The 19622-nt window shown below is 57.5% G+C and overlaps 1 protein-coding gene across 1 annotated transcript; it reads right to left on the reverse strand.

Annotated features, from left to right (window-relative positions):
• Window positions 1-1097: 1097 nt before the first annotated feature.
• Window positions 1098-13342, reverse strand: ADAMTS15 (ADAM metallopeptidase with thrombospondin type 1 motif 15). Its single transcript, XM_059829633.1, has 8 exons — window positions 12422-13342; window positions 7859-7991; window positions 7020-7187; window positions 6272-6555; window positions 5768-5945; window positions 5467-5648; window positions 4671-4846; window positions 1098-4216 (listed from the first exon to the last, which is right to left on the reverse strand). Exons 1-8 carry the CDS (start codon window positions 13340-13342, stop codon window positions 3436-3438), a joined length of 2823 nt encoding a protein of 940 aa, XP_059685616.1. The 3' UTR covers window positions 1098-3435.
• Between the last annotated feature and the right edge of the window lie 6280 nt (window positions 13343-19622).

Consider the following 19622-nt stretch of genomic DNA (forward strand, 5'->3'; position numbering starts at 1 on the left):
AAGGCATTGGTTTTAACTGAGGTTTCAGCTACTCAAGGGGAAAGCTGTGGCATGGGGTATGGCACCGGCTGGAAATCTCCCTCTCTGTTCCTAATAAAGCTGTTTGTAGCTGGAGCCTTTGCAGCGTGGGATATATTTGGGCTGAAATTGAACTTTGTTGTAAGGAGAGGTGCAGGCGATCAATGCTTTATTTCCCTGTAGGACCTGGCAAGGGGGAAGGTGCTCGGTCACGTCTGTCATGTTTCTTTATGGTAATGAACGGCAAAGCAAGCTTGCCCCCGAGTAAAACACATTAAATTCACCAAATCATTACAACATAGCAGGGCAAAAAAAATTGCATTTACTGGGGAGAAATAAAATACCAGGCAATCTGTGAGATCTGGAGGGGGTGACATCAGGCATCCCTGAGCAGACGTGTCCCGTTAAAAAGCAGGGCTTTATCTCACCGTTGGCCCCGATGTAACTGGGAAAGAGGGCTCTGACTCAGGGAGGGTGTGCTGGGAATCGGCAGGAGGAACGTGAGCTGTTTTCCGGGCACCCAACAGCCCCGCAGCTGCGCCGTGTCGGCTCTGCTGTAATGCTAACCTCGCCTTTCCCGGACCATCCGAAGGTGATGTGAAAAGGGGCTGAGACTGAGGGTTTGTCCACATACGGAGCGAATGGCTCCAGAATAGCACGTCGGGAAGGGATGGTCCCGGGCAATGGCATGTGCAGACACGGTTGTTCCAGGATATGAGAGAGCGGTTCCAGTTTACATTAATCCGTTTAACCCTATGTTGCTGTTATCCTGATGAAAGAGCATCCTGATTTCTGGCTAAAGCAAACCAGCCTCGTGTATTTAACCTCCCAGGGCAGGCGAGCCCTGGGGCTAATCCACCACCGGGCTCCTTCAAGCTGGGTTTTTTTACCAATAACAAATCCTTTAGCAGAAGCAAGTCAAAATAAACCTTGTTAGGCTTTCAAAGGCTTTTTTTTTTTTTTACTTCAATTAATGAGTTGAGGCTTCAAAGAGGCCAGGATCGCCATAAAACAAGAAATGCTCTGCAGCCACCAACTAAACAACATGGGCACAAACATTTTCCCCAGGGAACCCGGTGTAACTTTAAATACAGTTTTATTTCAGGTTTGCTATTGACGCACAAACAGCAGAGATCGATGTTTAGTATACATGGTATACACAAAGCAGCCAGTACGATCGGCATCTCCGTCCTTTTGCTGCACATTCGGCAAAAGAACCGCAACACAAGAAATCCCTCCTGCCCCATCCTTCCCCTCCCCACGAACTAGGGTGACGATTTCTCGGTGGCTTGGAAACCATCTCTTGGATGGCAAGACACAAAAGGGCAGCTCCTCAGAGCCGTGCCCCCAAACGAAAGCACGGTGGGCTCGGCTACGCAGGAAAACCCTCCGAAAATGGATGATACCTTCATGGGAATGGAGACCTGGAAGGGATTTCCCAAAACATTAAATCCTGTCCCCTGCTATGCAGAGCAACCACAACATCTGCTCCTGGCTCTATCGAGCAGCGTGGAGACACAAAATATTCTTGTGTTGAAAAAGGCATTACATAAATCCAGGGAGGATGGGTCCAGAAACATTGTCACGAGGAGTTTGCTAAGCTGGTGGAAAGGTCTAGCAAGGAAACCCTTGTGCTGCTGCTGTCCTGTTTCTTGTGATCTTTCTCACCTTGCCCACAGCTGAAGACCTTTCGGAGCAGACCAAAGGGCACGAGGAGTTTCCATGCTATACCTGCATGGGACCGAGCAAGCAAGGTAGGCTCCAAGCCTCTAGCTGCCGAGACAGCATCTTCTGCCTACACGTAATCTGTGTATCATCCCTATAGACCCTTTCTGCTGATCCCAGTAATGGCATAGCGCGACCCAGAGACTCTGGCTTGCTCATGGTCCCAGCTAATTAAGGGGCACCTTCATCAGTGGAAAAGCAAAAAGTGAAATGGTCTCTGATGGTAGGATCTGAGCAAGAGACCTAAATGATGCATTAAAGGGTCGTTGAGAAGAGGGCGGTGTGTGAGGAAAGAGAGCCTCCGACCACAATGGGCACAATGCTATGTAACCATCAGAGGTACCAAATAAACCCTTGCACAAAACCCTGGGGGGGAAGCAGCAAGAGGCTCAACCCCCCCTTTCTCCCCACATGCCTGAACCCCGCTGAGCTCCTTTGCCCCAGGAAAGCCCAAGACCCCAAATTTACCTTCTGCTCCCGCAGCTCAAAAGTGATGCTGGGGAAGTCTCCCCAGCTCTGCCAGAGTTCAGCTCAGGATTATCTCTGGGGGGCTTAACGCAGAGAAAAAAATCACCCAACCCAGCCCAAAGGTTGGAGGGCAGAGGGCGGTGGGATGTCTGGGCATGGCATACTGGTCCCATTAAGCAGCGAGCACCATTTCCAGAGCGGAGTCAAGTACCGGCGACTGGCGGGGCTGCGTCTGCCCCGTATGGCACCGTGCCGCATACTACAGTACAGTTGCTTTTTTTGGAATGACAGCTCAGATCTCAGGTCCATAGTGAACCCCTGTAGCCCTGAAAAACTTCAGGCAGGCGGTTTATAACCTGCCCTGGACGCGGGTGTAAAGGAGCATCCAGCTACCCGCTGGATGCCGGCACAGCCCCATCCCAAAGCACCATAGGAAAGGTGAGAGAGCCCGCTGGGAATAACACCATCCCCGCTACGCAAGGTTTACATCCATCGGGGTGGGAGGAAGGAGGTTAAAAAAATAAAGAGTTAAGCACCATAAAATCTACACTGGTCAGGTCATAAACATGAGGAGAAAACAAAAATAAAGCCACCACCTTCCAGCCTGGCCCAGGGATGCTGCTGGGGCTCTCCAGACCACCCGGGGCTGCAAAGTCATCGCCAGCAAGCCCTGCAGGCATCAGTCCCTATGAGCCCCAGCACGTCGTCGCGCCGGTAGTTGGACAGTATAATTTTGCCGTCGTTGCATTGGTAAAAACCTTTTGGTCCCATTTAGCACGAGTGTTGGGGGAGTCCGGGGAGGGGGGAGGTAGGCTTGGCCCTGGGAAGATGGGGGAGGCTTCAACTGTGCAATTTAGGGGCATCTCCCTGCCTGTCCTTGGATCCATCCCGGGCAGTGATCCCCCTCGTTTCCATCCGTCCCCCCCTGACTCCCAGCCTCCGCCGGTGAGTTTCCGCGTCGTTTGGCGGCTTCGAGGTAGATGTTCGTTCCCGCTCTGTCTGCGAGCGACCTGGTTGGTAAAATCCCCCTCTCCCGGGCACATGGGGTGTGCGTGCTCTGTCCCCACACCCAGGTCCCCTTTTTTCCCATTTTTTCTTTTTTTTTTTTCCCCCTGTTTGATATGTGCTATGGACATCTCCCCCTCTCCCAAGCCCTGGCTGCCACTCGGCCACATCCAGCCAGAGGAACACCATGCCCTTCCTCGCAGACACCCCTTGACCCGCTCAGCACGGCCTCAAGGTGCAAAAATCCAGCTCCTGTGGCTTCCTCCGAAAATTGCAACTCTCCCGGGGCAGCGGGCGCCCGGTTGGGACCGTGCACTTCAGCACCCGTCTCTTGAAACCCCGACCACAGCTCTTGGAGCAGGGAGACCAAGGTCCAGCTTCCCACACCGGGCAGGGCTCCCCACACAGCCGGACATCAGCCGGCCGCTGTGCCGCATCGCACTCTGCAGCCGGTTGGCCGTAGGAGTCGCGACAAGCCACCGAACGCTTCTGCAACCCATCGCCGCAGGTGACGGAGCAAGCTTCCCAGCCGCCCGCCGCCCACTTGTAGGAAGGACGCTTGTAGCTCGGTCTCCCACTGTCCAAGCGGTTGGACAGTCTGAGGACGCTGTTGTTGAGGTCCGGTGGGGTCTTGCCCTCCTTCTTGTAGGAGGACTTGTCCTCCTTGCTCTCCTTGGGGAGGTAGAAGGAGTAGCGTACCCGAGGAGGGGTCATCTTCCCCACGGAGAGCACCTCCAAAGTCAGAGGTTCCTGGATGGGCTTGAAGGCTTGGAGGCTCTCGACGGCGGTGCCGGTGCCGCTGTACCGCAGGACACTGCCCTTCACCATCAGGTCCCTCTCCACGGCTGAGACGATGAAGTGGCCGTTCAGCAGGTACTTGCCCTGCCCATTCTTCAGCGCCAGGTAGTTGTCGTCACTGATCAGCCCTTTGTAGCCCCGCTGCCTGATGTCAATATTGGAGGCGCCCGCGGGGATGACCACCACAAAGTTGTAGCCATGCCTGGAAGAGAAGAGCAGGCAGGGCAGGCCATCAGGAAGGGGAACATCCCACTACGATGTGGCCTCAGCCCAAAGCTCTGCAGCTATAGCCCTGAGATCTTCCCACCACTACAGTTGTCTCCTCCTTCCCATGAAGATCGTTTTGAATCTCCTCCCTACTCTTAGTTTTGTCTAGGCTGAGGTCACCCAGATACGAGAAGATGCTTCAGCTCCTCTGGCTCAACAGTACGGATGTACCGGAGATAATTCCATCAGCAGAAGCTGATAGCACATTAAATTTGTCCTGCTTCTCCTCCAGAGCTAGCCCAGGTCTCCACGCAGTGATGTGCACTAGCACTAGGAGAGTTTGCTCAGAATGGACTTAGCCCCCATCACCATCTCCATCACCTTCCTGCATCCACCCCAAAAAGCAGAGCTGGGAGAGGAGGAAGCTCACACGGTCAGTTAACACTTACATGGGTTTGGTGAACAAGCCTGAGACCTTCTTGCAGCTCTTGTTGTCTCCTCCACAGACGCTGCATTTGTCGAACTTCTTCTTGGAGCCCAGCTTCCCGTCACAGCCTGCTTTGATGCATTTGCCCTGGACGCAGACCGAAGTGGAGTCTGGGGAGCAAGGGGTGCCGTCCACAACCTACATGAGGGTGAGCAAAAGATGCCGCTGCATTTCCCTGTGCCACCCCACAAACACCCCCAGCTGCGGCCATCCAACCTGGGGCTACCCGAATCCATCCAACAGGTCCTGAGGAGATGCTAGCAGGCGCCGTGTCGCCCTTTGCTCATGCTCTGCTTTGCAATTGGGATTTTTAGGGTCTCTGAGAAGAGACGGATGGGACTACATCCCTTTTCTGTGGCATCTACAGAATTTTCTGCCCTTTCTGTTGCATCAGAGCAAAGGGAACAGGCTGCACTGGGGACACAGCTCACCACCCAGCTCAGTCCCGCGTCTGGCCGCCTGCCCTGTCCAGCACGCATATTGCTTCCCTGCTGCTGTAATTATCATCCTTCATTTTAGGACTATGGGCATTTCCCAGGGGCACCTTTACAAACCCAGATGAAGACCCTCCATGGACCAACTCCAGCCCTGAAATAAATAAGCAGACATAGGCTGATTCATACCAGCCCCGTGGATTCCCCTCCTCCATAACCTCATCTAACACCAGCTGCCCACCAGACAAGGAAAACCCATTCATTTCCAGGCACGCTGGAGTCATCCTACAGCCCAGATGCTGACCCCGGCGGTCCCTCACCAACCTTGGGTGCCAGCACGTAGAAGTAGCCGGTGCCGTTAGCCCGGCAGATGAGCTTGCATTTATCCCGGGGCGAGATGCCGGAGTATTTGGGGACCCAGGAGACGGAGGCGGTGAGGCGATTGGTGCTGTGGCTGTAGCCATTGAAAGCCTCACATTGCTCCTCGCGGAAGCTCTTTCCTGGCACTGGAAGAAACAAGGATGTGCATGGGATTGGGGACCAGCCTGGACCTCTGGTGCTGGTTTTATGGGGTTCTTACAGGTCATGCACACAACCATGAGCAAGTTTTGCTCCATCCCCTTACCTGCAGCAGAGCAGGGGTCCAGGTTGCAGGAACGGTACTTGACGCGGACACCCTCGCAGTAGGAGCCCCCGTTGGCAGGCACCGGGTCGGTGCACTCCCGCTTGGCCAGCTGCACCCCACCGCCACACGTCCGCGAGCACTGCCCGTAGGGTGCCCACTTCGCCCAGCCGCCATCCACCTGCAGGGATGCGGCAAGGTGAGATGCTGCATCCCCTTGGCCGCCAGCTCCATCCCGAGCGAGGGCTCTCCGGAGTCCAAGCCATCCCTTCGCAAGCAAAACATCTGCCACCTGCCCCCAAACCTGCCCGGGGCCGGATGGAGCCAAGCAGCAGCATCCCTCCTTGAGAAATACATGATACCCGAGGGACCTCCATCTCTTTTCACATCAGTGTCCCCTGCCGGGTCCCCAGCACCAGGAGGCGAGGGATTGCTCAACCAGCACCCACGCAAAAACTTGGGGCGACCCCACGGGAGGTTTTTGGGGCTCACGGCGCAGGTACTCACCCTGTACTTACTGATGTTATGCCTCTCAACGCAGGCACCCTTCAGGCAGAAGCGCCCCTCGCCGCAGCCGGTGCCGTCCGCCCAGGGGAAGTGACGGGTCTGGCAGACGATCTGCCCGCGCGCCTTGCCTGTGCACCACAGCTTGGCGCAGTACTGCATGTACGGGCAGGGCTTGGAGCCCACGCCGAAGGCCAGCTCGCACTGCTGGTTCAGGCTGTAGCTCGTCCCCGGCAGGTCTTCGGGCAGCGGGATGGGTTTCGCCGGCTGGTCCAGCAAGCAGTCTCCTGCGGGAGTGGGGATGGGGAGGTCTACCGGGTCCTCGGGGGCTTGTAGGGACCAGTGTGGGGAGGGAGAGTGTCGCTGCAGGGAAGGTGAGGGATGGCTGCCGGTAATTTGGCCAAAACTATCTTAGCCTTGTGCCGCCAGCAGGACTGGGTGCTACCCCAAGGATAGCCAAGGTCATCTGCATCCCTGACCCAAGTGACTCCATCTCTTGGCGACGCTGGGTAGAGCCGTGCCAGCGGCCTCAGGGCAGACATCACTGCTGGGGACACCCCGGCACCAAGGAAGCTCGTCCAGTGCAGAAACACCACCAGACTCCCTATTTCCTTCTAACTTTGTTTGCAGAGCAGGGAGAAGAGTTGCTCTACAGCCCATAAGCCTCTCCCAGTAACCAGCCCCAGGGACGGATCCTGCTCCCATGGGGCAGGGACACAGGTAAGAGGGCGAGGGGCGCAGGAGGACTCACCATGGCCGCTGTCGAGGAAGTCGGTGATGATGGCAGCGCTGCAGGCTGACCAGGGGTTGGCGCGGTCGATCTGGATGAGGGTGGGTGACATCATGTGGTTGGTCTTCAGCCGACCGAAGACCTCCTCGCAGGCCTTCACGTTGTCATGGGGCATGTTGAAGACGTGGCCTGGGGGGAGGATAAAGGGGAACAGCATGAATAACCCCACTTGGCACACAGAGTAGGGCACCCACAGCTTCTTGCAATGGGGGAAACTGAGGCACGGAGTGGGGCAGACCCTGGCAAGGATTGCAATGGCTGTGGACAGCCCAGGAGATACCTGGGGAAGGACGATGCTCATGCACGCCCTGGCTCGGACTGAACGCAGGCACCGGGAGCTTGCAGGACCGGCACAGCCGAGCCACCCTGCCGGCAGCATCCCTGAGCCAGCGAGCTTTCCGGCACTCTGTCCCAGCTGTTTGGTGCATGTGGAAAGTGCACGGGAAAGGAAGGACAAGGGAAATTGCAAAGAGAAGGAGACTTCAGCGCTCACCACCCCTCCCTCCTCCCGCGGAGCACCACAAGTGTCTCCGGAGGTAGGTGTGCCCTGCGCCTGTTATTTCAGGACTCCCGAATCCTGGAAACCCAGCCAAGGTAGCAACCACAACAGCAAAACCTTTTGCTTTCTCAGCAGCTCTTTCCCACCCAGCTCAGGGGGGTCTCGTGCCCCGAGGTGGAGTTTCCCCATCACCGCATACCGGTTATTGTCTGATCTTCCGGAGGCTGAAACCAGGGTTATTTTGAACCTCGCCAGCTCCTGGCATTCCTCCCGAGAGGAAGAGGAGAGCAGGGAGCCTTACCCAGCTCGTGGGCGGTGGTGAAAGCCGAGGGCAGCCCGTCGTCCTCGATGACGGAGCAGCTGCGCTTGGGGTCACACATGGTGCCCACGTCCGCCATCCCCAGCGTGTCGCAGGTGGTGGCACCGCACAGGTCCTGCGAGGCACGGAGGCAAGGGGTTAGTCCCAGGGCCAGCACGGGTCTTACGGTTCCCCATCCCCACCCCATCCCCGGTACCCCCTGGGGAGCTGCTGGGGGGAGGCAGCCCAAAGGGATGGGGACCGCACCAGGCTGTGGAGGCAGGAAACCTCACCCTGACCCAGACCAGGCTGCAACGATGTGTTTGCATTTAACCCTGGCACCGGGGATGCTTTTTGTGCATGGCATCCTCTCGTGCCTCCCTCCAGCGACAGCCTTTCCCACCAGAACGGCTCCTCTGGCTAGGGTGGAGCCGGTTTCGGCACGGAGGAGTCAGCCTGGCTCCCTGCTCCAGCGTGAGCTCAAGGACCCGTCCCCAGCGGGTGGACAGGAAGGCACCTGGCCTTGGGCTCACAGCTGAGCTGTTTCTCAACCTCATTTCTCAACCGCTTCCTAGGAACAAGAAGCCCCTGGACTGGGTCCAGAGGTTCCCAAGGCTAAGGGAAGTGCTCCCGTCTCTCTAAGACACTTTGCAGCCATCCCTCGAGGGGCAATCAAGCCCAGCAGAAGAGACTGCTGGACCCCATGTAGATTCAGCCAGGACAGAGGACGGGAAAGGTCCTGTCACAGATGGATCTGCCCTTCTTTGGGATCCAAAGGTGCTCGTGCAAATATAAAGTCCCTGTTTGAAGAGGCACTGCTGCCGCAGCCTGGCAACAGCCTTGTCCTCAGATGCCCCCTTCCCCTGCTGGGGTCTCTCGGTGGCTTGGAAGGGCTGGAGCATCATCTCCATCCCTCGGTGCCGTCCCAGCTGGGCTGGGAGCTGCGGGGAATACTGTGCAGAGGGCAGGGAGCAGCTTTCCACATGAAAAGAAAGCATAAGGGACTCGCCGGGTGCTCCCATGCTATAAATAAGCGTGATTCATGCTCAGCACTTGCCCAGCCAAAGCGCCTGGGTTGCTCGAAAACTCGCATGAACGGCTCTGCCAACATTTCCAGCGACGTTTCCAAGCTGAAGGCATTCCCGCACAGGCAGGTTCAGCCGTGGGTAAATAACAGTCCCAACGACTTCAGAGAGCCCTGGCCAGGGCTGAGATGGCTTTAACAGGAGACCCGTGGCTACGAAGTCAGGAGGCACAGACAAGACTGTGATCTCTGGAGAGGTGAGGCAGAGAAACGCCTGGGTCTGGCTGGCTATCGCGGCTGGTGGAAAACCCTGTTGTACAACCAGGTTCAGCTCTCCGCTCTGCAACAGTTTTCCTTGTCGGCTGGGACCCTGCCGCATCCCTGATCCCAGCACGCATCAATGCTGGCAGGGACAAGCAGGTGGCAACCCCACATCCCCCATGGCAGGGTCACCGCCGGTGAGCGCCGGGTGACTAAATGGGGCTGGCAAACCTGGGCACAGCGTCCCCTGTCCCAAAATGCCACCAAAACCAGTGCCACTGTCACGCTGAGCGAACCCAGGGATGCAGCTCACCCAAGTCCCCCTGCCCGTGCTCTCCCCTGTGGCAGTCCCAGCATCGGGGGTTTGGGGGTGAAGGTGGTGCACGGCGGAGGGGGACACAGAGCATCACGGGGAAGAGGCGGCCGCTCACGTCTCCCCGCACGCTGCTCTTTGATGAGTTGCCGTTTCCTCGCTGGCGCGGCGAGCTTTTGGCTCCCGGCCCAACACCTGCACTGACACACTGACCCGCTTCTTGCTCTGAACCTCGCCTTGCCAGCTACGGGGATACATGAACGAGCGGCTCTTAATGGGGTTTTCCTTACGCCCCCCAGCCACAGCCTGCTAGCGGCAGCCCACTTTGAAAGGCTGGGCAGCATCCCTGGGCTCTAATGAGGGGTCCTGACCCCCCCCAAACACCTCCTCCAGCTTTGCTGGGGGTCCAGCCTGCTCAGGAGGGGAGGCAATGCAAGCGGCGGCACAAGGATGGAGCTGCGGAGGGGAGGAGAGAGAAATGCAAGAGGTTTAAGGTGGGGAAGCGGCATGCAAAGGGCCAGCTCTGCCTTTGCACGGTGTGCTCACTGTCACCGATACCCCCTGCTGCCAGCCCAAATAAAGGGAGGATACCCAGTGCCCCTCGCACCACGCCGAAGGGCTGCAAGCAACCTGCTCGATGCACCATCAGGGCTCTCCTGCCAGCCTGACCTTCATCTGTGGGCACTTCTCCATCCCCTTGTGAACTTCTCGAGATGCTCTGCAGGTCAGCTGGGATGGATCCTTGTGGCTGTTGCATTAATTCGCCTACGCAGAGGCCAGGTCATACGCATTCTCCCAGCCATGGAGGCTTCCCACCTGTGTCCAAAGCATCCCCGAAAATCTGAGCTACAGAGCACGGGTTTCCAAATTCGCCGCAGAATCTGCTGCATGCTAGGCTGCAGCCAGATGTTCCTTGGCGTGATGTCCCTTCAGTTTTACGACAGGCCAAAGATGTTCAGCACACCTTTGCTGGTGGGACGTCAAGGTTCAGGATGGGTGGGAAGCTTGGCTGAGCCCTTTGCCGTGGTGTGCGACGCCGTTTCCAAGAGGCAGGAGTGCGGCTGAAGGCTGGATGCTTTGCAGGACCCTCCAACAAGCACCGGCTCAGGTAGAAAGGTGAAGGTCCCGCCGCCGCGCTTGCTGGCAGATCTGCACCCACCGGCTGAGCGGGATGGAGCTCCCCAAAGGGAAATCTGCAATCCAGCACGACCGACGGTGGGACGAGCAGGACAGGACAGCCCCCTTCATCAGCAACTCGTTGACACCACTGGAAACTGCCTATCAACGGGGCTTGAGATGAAATTTAAGTCGGGGGGCTTATGTAACAGCTTTTTGGCAGGGAGATAAGCTCCAGGGTGTCAGGGGACCACAGATGGATGCACTCAAGGAAGGCAGATGTCTCCTCGATCGTGTGCCTTTGCACCGAGCTTGCCTTGGGATTTCAGGAATGGATGGTTTAGCAATGTGTAAAAAATGCAGCCCGGCCGTGATCCGCAACTTTCGAATCGCTGGGATCGAATCCATCCCACGTGCGGCTCCGGTGACCTCACCGGGTTTCCACCAGAGATGGAGCTGGCTCATCCCCGCAGGGGTGTCGGTAGGCTTCCTCCTCTTTGCAGCCGCCCCGCGCAGGCAGGAGCTGCTCCAGCAGGCTGGGGTTCAACCCTGCCTGTTCTCCGGCAGGATTTACAGCCGTCTGGAGGACACGGCCCCTGCCCGGGGCGGGGGAGACAGGGAGAACGGGCGGGATGAGGTCTCACACGTCCCGCACAGCATCGTTCCTGCTCCGGGCCATCATCAGCCAGCGCTGACCCCAGGCTAGGGGCGGCTGAACCGAGCTGGACGCTATATCCTTCCCACCCACGAGTGCTTGACCTGGAAAAACGTTTTGGGAATGGTGTCCCTGCTGTTGAGGGGAGTTCCCGACCTGTCCCTAATCCAAAGACATCTAGGCAGGGATGAGGGAAGGAGAAAACGCAAGTTGGTAAAACGTGACAGTCCTCTTCAAGCTGGGCTCATCCTTCTCCCCTCCCATTAGCAATTTGGGGGTGCGGGCTGTAACATCCCACAGCCAGGCACCGCACCAATGTCAATGCTGAGACAGGACCACAGGGAAGAGGAGAAGCATTTGGGGGGAGGCTCTGGGAGCAGCATCACCACTTCAGTGTCACCCAGTTTATCGGGGTTGGGAGGATGCAGAACTCATCCTGGCGCAGCCATCACCCCGCCACCCACATAGCCAAAGGCGAGCAAAAGGCAGCTCGGCAAAGCCCCCCTCCCACCGCAGGGATGCGGCCAGCTCACGGCAGTGGTGGGGGAGACTCTGGCCTCCCCCCTCCAAGGGCCGCACGCGCTGGCTGTATCTCTGGTGCTTTTCTTCCAGCCCTGAACTGGATCCACGCGGAGCAGCCAGCGCGCGGAGGAGAGGTCCAGGTTCTCAGGAGGACCATGAGTCAGAGGAAGCAGGGAGAGGTTTTTTCTTGGCAGGTGGCACCGCGAGCTGTTCCCAGCTGGGGAGAGGGAAGCGGGGCCGCACTCCTCCTCTTCTGGGCTCGGACCCCAGGTTTCGGGGTGGCGGCCGCTGTGCACCAGAGCTGCCGGGCACTGGCTGCCAAGGCTCCTGCCAAGCAGGCAGGGGATGGAGCGGCAGGTTTCTGCCCGTGGGGACATCCTGCCCTTGCGCACCTCCTGGCCTCGCTCACCCCCTGGCAGGGCTTTCTCCAGGCTGCTGGCCAAAACCTGCCCAGAGGACAGCAAGGGCTGGCTCAAGCAGGCTTGCTCCACGCCTCTGCTCCCCCCGCCCCGGCATCGGAGGGTGGAGGGTCTCTTGGGAAAGAGGGATCGGCCGCAAACGCAGCCTCCTCCAGCGTGCACCAGAGGTGGGGCGCAGGTGGTAGGAGGCCTTAGCACGGTGCAGGGCTCCTTGAAATTGGGGACAGCCCCTCCGGGTCATCCCCCCTGCACCCACCTGCTTGGTGAAGAGGATGGCGGTGTCCCAGTACTCGGGGTGCTTGTCGCTGACCTTGTTCCACTTCTTCTGCCAGGCGCAGAAGTTGCGGAGGGTGAGGGCGGCGTTGCCGGTGACCTTGGGCCCCTTGTCATCCTGCCCGATGAGGAGGAACTTGACCACGGAGATCTGGATGGGGTTACGGATGCTGGGGTGCTTGTAGAGGCGGGCGGCCGTGGCCATCAGGGTGAGCAGGTAGTGCTGGAGGTCATCCCCGTGGAACTTCACCATCGACTCGTCGGCCACCACCAAGGTCTCCACGTAACGCGGGACCGAGGCGAAGCGCTTGGCCCGACCCCCTTTCCCCCCCCCACGCCCCCGGTACTTGTCCAGCGCCTGCAGCACCCCGGGGGTGAGCCCGGAGCCCACGGCGCAGCGGGATGCTCCGGCCCCGACGGGGCGGCCGGGGCTGCGGCGCTGCAGGCGGTGGGCTCCGCCGGCCGCCCCCCCCGCCAGCGGGCTGATGACATACTCGGCTCCACGGTAGCCGAAAGCCCCCCGGAGCCCCCCGCAAAGGCTGAGGGCGGCGAAAGACTCCCGGTCGGCGTTGACATCCCCCGAATAAAAGCAGTGGCGGAGGCCGGGGAGGGGGCGGGCGGCGCCGGGCGCGCCCCCCAGGTACTGGGCGGCGAAGGCGGGCGCGATGAAGTGGGCGTCGGGGGAGAGGTGGAGGTAGAAATCCTCCCCGAAAGCCGAGAGCTGGAAAACCACCGCTTGCCCTCCCCGGGGGGGCTCGGCGGGCCCCCGCCTGAAGTAAGGCCGCCCGTTGATGTCGGGGTCCAGGCGGAGGGGGGTGACCACCGCGGTGTCGGCCGGGGGCCCCCCCGAGGGCAGGCTCAGCCCCGGGGCGCACAGCAGCAGCAGCGGCAGCAGCGGCAGCATCGTCCCGGCGGGCTCACGCCGGCGGCATCGGGGTTCGGGGGGGGGGGGCGAAGGGGGGGGGGGGGGGAGAAAGCAAGAGCCAGCCCCCCCCTTCCTCCCTCCCTCCTCCCTCCTCCTCCTCTTCCCAAGACTCGGCGGAGGCTGGAGGGGAGCGGAGCGGCCGCGCCAGCCGCCTGCCCCGCCGCTACCTGCCTTGTGGGGCGCATCGGGTCTATATACGGCGGGAGCGGGGCGCGGCTTGGCCCCGCCACAGCCACTCCGGTGCGGGGGGCCGGGAGCGGAGGAGCGGAGCGGGGCCGGCGGAGGAGCGGGGCCGGGAGAACCGCGCTCCGCCCGGGAGCGCCGCCGCCGCCTCCCCGGGGCGGTGCGGGGCGGGGGAAGGAGGGCACCGCGGTGGGGGGGTAGGGGTTGGGGGGGGAACACCCCTCTTCACTTGTGCTCTTGCAGCGGAGAGGGGGAACCTGCAGCCCCCCCGGGGTGCTGCCGTCTGCCGGGCTCCCTCCCGCCGCTCTCCGGTCCCGGCTGGGTCCTGCTCTAAGCCAAGGGGGGGGATGAAGCTCCGTGGCCCCGGGGGGGTAAATCCACAAAGACTTGCCGGGGGGGGGCTGTGGTTGGGGCAGGAGTGTGCAGCGAAGATGAAAGGCCCTCTGCTCCGCGCTGGTGTTTGGGACAGTTCAGCAGAGTGGGGGACCCGCTATTTGGCAGCTGAGGGTTTGGCTCTCGGACTTCTTCGGGAAGGTATAAATCCATTTTTCACAGCCCAGGCAGGTCTAGCACTGCGATCCGGGCTGCGTCCCTCCACGCACCTTCAGACCTGCCACCCCAGCGAAACGCCGCCCCGACAGCCCCACCTTCCCTGCCTCCAGACCAGGGGCACCCCGCTGCTCTTCTCCCCAAGGGACCAGCTTTCGGTGCATCCCTCGCTACCCTACCCCAGCCGCGTTCGGTGGCTCCAACCAAGGGTCAAAGGGGCGATTTCCACGTCTCAGAAAGAGCTCAGCCTCCCTGCATCCCCAGGGCCAGCAAAGGGAGCGCTTGGTAAGTGTTAATACCCATAATGTCCCCTCCTCTGAGACCCCTGGACACACCATATGGAGTATATGGGAATCTCCCCATGCCCACCAAGCACAGTGATCATCAGAACAGTGTTTGGGACCAGGGAGGATGCTGGGGCAGCTGATGCTATTGGGAGGTAGAAAGATCTCATCATGGGGGGGATGTTTTTTGGAGCAGGACAGCTAAAAGGAGAGCGATGCAGAGCCCTCAGTAACCATCTGTGGCTGAGGAATAGATTTATTGACAGCAATAAGCACCCCGACATCGGGATGGGCTGCACAGGGAGGTGCCCAACGGGTCTTTCTCCCCTGCAGCAGCTCTGTTTCCATGCACACTGGTAGGATGGATATTTCAGTAATGCCCAGGCTACCACTAAGCACCCAAATCCTGCACGTCCTCACAGCCCACGCTCCTTTCCAGCACTCTGGGTTGCTTTACCGGTGAAATTAAGGCCTTCTCATAGACAGGCTGGTTTTGATGCAATTTCAAGCCTCAGCAAAGGCTGCAAGCACAGCTTAAGAAATTGTGCATATATGAAATAAAAGCCAAGACTGTTGCTTAAGACGCAGAGCCCACAGCCTGCCGCCTGGCTCATTTCGGTGCCAGCGCTTGCCCACGCTGTGGTTTGCTCAGTCGTGTGCCTTGCAGCTGAACTTGTGACCCAGAATAATCATCTGACTGCACTGGGCTCAGTGAATCAGGGATTTTGTCTGCTGGCCAAAGTGCAATGTGTCCAGGGATGTCGATAGGACCGCAAAGAGAAAACGGGCAGCACGGGGAGTGGAGGTGCAAGGGGAAAAGGACACAGCATCGAGCATCTCAAGGTGCCAGGAGGGAACTTCTTCCCACGGCACTGCCCCGTTCAACAGGATGAGTTTATCCCAGAGACCGTAGCAGCATCCAGGGTGGCACGTGGTCCCAGAGGTGCCACCTCACAGCAACAGCATCCAGCTCGGGGCTGAGCCCGTGGCTCCTGGGGACATTTTGGGAGCGAAGCTTGTTTCTGAAGCTGTGCCAGGTTCCTGAGCGGGACTGGTAGGCTGTTGTGCACCTCCGCTCTGTTTGCTCGTTGTGGCTTCATGTTTAAAGACAGTAAATTCTCGTTCCCTTCACAGGTGATGGGCAGGCAGCAGCGCTTGCACCATTTCAGGTGGTTCTGGTGTTCAGCACCGGGGAAAGACCCCGCAGAAGACCCCATGGGTTGGCCCCTACGCTGAGCCGCAAGGAGCTCAGGGGGTCTCTGCCCTGCAGAGATACCAGCGAGGAGCAGATGGGAAAGGGAGCAGAAAGAAGGTCCCCACGTGCACCGCAAAAGCCTCTTGGCTCCAGGTACCCCAGCCCAGCAGTCATCAAGCCAGGGTTAGTCATTGCTGCCCCAGGAGCTCCAGCCCCTCCATCTGGTAGATCTTCTCCAGCGGCAGAGGATGAGTCAAACCGAACTGGCAGGACTTTACCTCCAGCCTGGAGAACATCTGATTGCCTCCTGATGGGGAAAGGCAGGCAGAAAATGCGAGTGTTTCGGCTCTGCCTGAGCCGAGACCCGCTCCATCCCGTCAGACACTGTCTTTTGGCCGGACTCGCTCCATCCCATGATGTTAACAGTGTTGCCAGCGTCTTTGGGGTTGAAGTGAAGGGATGGATCAGCTCTCTGCCTTCTCATGGCCTCCACTGTCCTCTCTCCCTCTGAACAGGGGGGAATCACCTACCCAAAGACAGAGCTTTGTTTGGAAGCCAAATCATCTGCTGCCTTCATTTTCCTGCCCGTGGTGAGCAGGAGAGCTGCTGGGTACATGGAGCTTATATTGCCCTGAGGGCTCACCCTTTACAGGCAGCTCCAGGGACTACTGGCATGTCTCAGAGCACTCCAGACAAGAAGGGAGGCATATTTTTTATTTTATTTTTCCTCTGACTCAAGGGCATGACGTGATTTTCCCACTCTCTGTCACTAGAGAGGACCCAGACGAAGCCCTTGAGCGGTCCCAGGGTTGTGGCGTCTGCTCGGGGCGCTTCTATCTCCGCGGCACGTCCATCTCAAAGCAGAGTGGGCAGAGAGGATTATCTCTGTTATGTCTCCTGCCAACTCCTGCAGATTACAGCAATCGGCCACAACAGGGGAGGGTCAGGGCGGGGAGGGAGCAGGCAGGTCCCTTCTTTGGGGACCTCCCGGCAGTTGCTTGCACCACACAGCCCTTTACATCTGCACGAAGGAGCTGGCCCAAGATAACACCTTGGTCTCGCTCTGTGTGTTTTTCCAGGTGTTTGGAGCTGAATCTGGCTGCTTTTCACCCCCTGTAAGTTTGCCTGGATTTAATGGAATTGGGCTGTATATAGGTGACCTAAAGGAGAATGCCTGGTAAGCAGGGAACGGAGATGGAAGACGCCTTTGGACCTCACCGAACAGCTACAGATAATAAGGTATATTAAGGTATATAAGGTAACTTCGTCTCCTACTTTGATTTTTGCCTAGAAATCACTTTAAGGTAAAACCTGCCTCATCTGGGCTTAATCCATAGTTCACCCTGATCTTGAAATGTCAGCGTGAGCTGGTCTGCAGTGTGGACCCTCCTTCTCCCACCTTCCTCCCACTTCATCCCAAGCGCCTCCGGGAAGTGACGACGAGTTATTTTCTTTCTTTTTTTTCATCACTGTTGTGATGCCAGGGGTGCGAAGTTAGAAATAAAAGAAGAGGAAAAAAAAAAAACAAACATCACATATCTCCTGGATGTTCCAGTTCACAAAAGAAATAGTTTTAAATAGAGCATCCGAGAGCTCTATGCCAAAGATAGAGTGGAAAGGTTGTGGGCAGGGAAAAGCTGACATTGCAAGCCGTTCACTTGTCTTCGGCCGAAAGGTTGGCAGATCGGAGGCTTGGGCTCTCACCCAAAAGTTCAGGCTGTGCTCTCCCAACTCCCCACCACATGGGCAGGAAGGAGGATCCTCTCCAGGGACCGAAGATGAGTCAAAGCGAGTTGTTAGGCGGCTTTCCAGGAAAGAAAGGCTTGGAGAAAAAATCTGGCTGAGTCTAGATAGGGTCATCGAGGGAGAGATACACAAGAAACCTGAGCACGTGGAGGTCTTTGTAACCTAAAGCCAGCCCCATCCGTGGTCCAGGAAGATGCTGAATTTAATTAGGTTTATTCTGTCTCGGATGATAGCGACTGGAGATGGGCAGGACGCTCTGCCTTGGGCTTCCTATGCAGCCCTTGCAGTTCTTCTATGCAACAGGGATGGCAGCAGCACTTGACCTGCCCGGTGAGAGAAGAGGATCTAGGCTTTAAAAATCTTCAAGCACACGTCTATGCGCAACACAACAAAAATCAAATCAGCCTGCTTCTTCCATGCACAGGCGACACAGGAGAAGGGTGCCTGTGCCCTGTCTCCTTGCTCCTGGAGCACGAGCCTCTCTGCTGCCTTCTCACATGGTCCCGACACATAATGTCACCTCTGGCATCTGGCAGGCCATCAATATGGCAATGCCAAGGTATGTTGAATAAACTGTAAAGCTTGGTTTTGCCTGATTTCCAGCCAGTATTGCAAGGTCGTGGGGTTGCTGATAGTTCATATACCCCAAAAGCATCCAAAATTCCCCTCTGTGTTCACCCCCCTTAGTATTTAAGGCTCTCTCCTGCCTAAAGGAAGATAGAAGCACGTTTTTTCCAGGATGCTCTCAAACAGTAAGCGGAAATTTAGAGGAGATAGATGATGGTCCCACATATCCCCAAAAAGACAGTATCGCATATTTATTATTGTTCATGAACACCTTCAGCCTCAGGATTTATGACCCAGGACTACACGGCTCTGTAGCATACCCACCTGCCTGAGGCAGCGTCCATCCTTGATTAATTAACTTTATGCGATGCTCGTGTTAGAAATACATAAACCAAAGATGCATAAAGACACCAGGCTTTCAAAAGGGCGAAGCTGTGGATCTGGGTAAGCCTGAAAGGTTGTCAAAATGATGCATGTAAACCTGGGGTGATGGAGATTCACGAGCCAGCTGCCGAAGATGCTCGTCACTCAGGCAAACCGTTATGAAGTTCATTCATTTTCATCACCCCTTAAACCACGCGAGAGTGGAACAGGGAGGAGGGGGGACTCATAGGTGGGGTTTTTTTCTAGAGAAGAGTATTTTCATTATAACTTGCCGTATTTATTCAGCGCTGCTTATGGGCAGGTTCATAGGAAAAGCAGCCCTAGGGCAGGCTTGGAGGTCTCTGTCAAATGTGGAGGTTTTAACCCCAGGTCGGACATAGCTTTGCAAGAGGCTTGGGGAAGGACCAGGCGATTCTTGGAGGCTCTTCTCACTGATGAAGGTCTGGGGACACCTTGCAAGCCTCAAAAGCCAGCCGGGAAGCGGAGAAGCAGCTCCCCAGGGAGCGCAAAGCCTGGGAGGAGGCTGCAGTGCTGGAAGTCGGATTTAGCCCTTGATTTTGGAAAGCCATAAACCTGCTTCCCTTGCAGCCACACCTGCATGCAACTGGAGCTCCAAAACCACCCTGAAGCAAGGTTGCCCTCTGGTGACACTCTCTTGCTCTGCAAATCAAGGTATGAAATGCAGTTGAACGCAATGGATTGCATTACAAATCAAAATGCAATTAAAAATAGAGAATAATCATGGAGGTGCCTTAAGATGGTTTAGAAATCAGAGGTAGAATCCTTTCAAACCAAATCAAATCAAATCAAGTCAAATCACAACCGTGGACCTTTGCTCTCGGCGTACCCAGCTTATGCTGCGTCTACGGCACCAAGAATTTTCGGGGAAGGCATCATCGGCTGATAAACCGAGACCCAGCCTGGCTGTCTCTGCCCTTTCCTAAATCCTAAAAATCTGATTTCCCCACCTTTAAGGGACCCAGTAGGAATTACGGTTCTCCCCAGCATCACACTCACAGCCATCGAACCCCCCACGCCGTCGATGCACGGTCCCCAGGGACGGGCTGCTGCACTGGGGGGGGTCAAATATTACACTCAGGGGAAGGCAAAATCAGTTTTTTACGGGGTACTGAGGGTTTTGAGGTACAAAACCCTAAATAACCACCACTTCTAAGGCGGGGGGGCCCTCTCGTGGCCGTGGTCATGTGGCGGGGGTTCAATGCAGCAATTAGGGATTTAAACTAGGAGGGCACATTTTGCTGCTTCATTCACTTGCCGGTTCTCACTCGCCCCAAATCAAGCCCAAACCTCCCTTTCCCATGCAAACCTAAGGCAAGCAACCGTTTCCCTG

The sequence above is a fragment of the Gavia stellata genome, chromosome 26 (genome assembly GCF_030936135.1).
Source record: "Gavia stellata isolate bGavSte3 chromosome 26, bGavSte3.hap2, whole genome shotgun sequence".
NCBI classification, from domain to species: domain Eukaryota; kingdom Metazoa; phylum Chordata; class Aves; order Gaviiformes; family Gaviidae; genus Gavia; species Gavia stellata.

Excerpts from the sequence above, each read along its gene's own strand:
- ADAMTS15 (XM_059829633.1), bottom strand. The coding sequence starts at position 13,342 with ATGCTGCCGCTGCTGCCGCTGCTGCTGCTGTGCGCCCCGGGGCTGAGC. Across the intron at positions 7,188-7,858 it reads CACCACCGCCCACGAGCTGG|GCCACGTCTTCAACATGCCC; the intron begins GTAAGGCTCCCT and ends TCCTCCCCCCAG. Across the intron at positions 4,217-4,670 it reads GGCTTGTTCACCAAACCCAT|GCATGGCTACAACTTTGTGG; the intron begins GTAAGTGTTAAC and ends CTTCTCTTCCAG.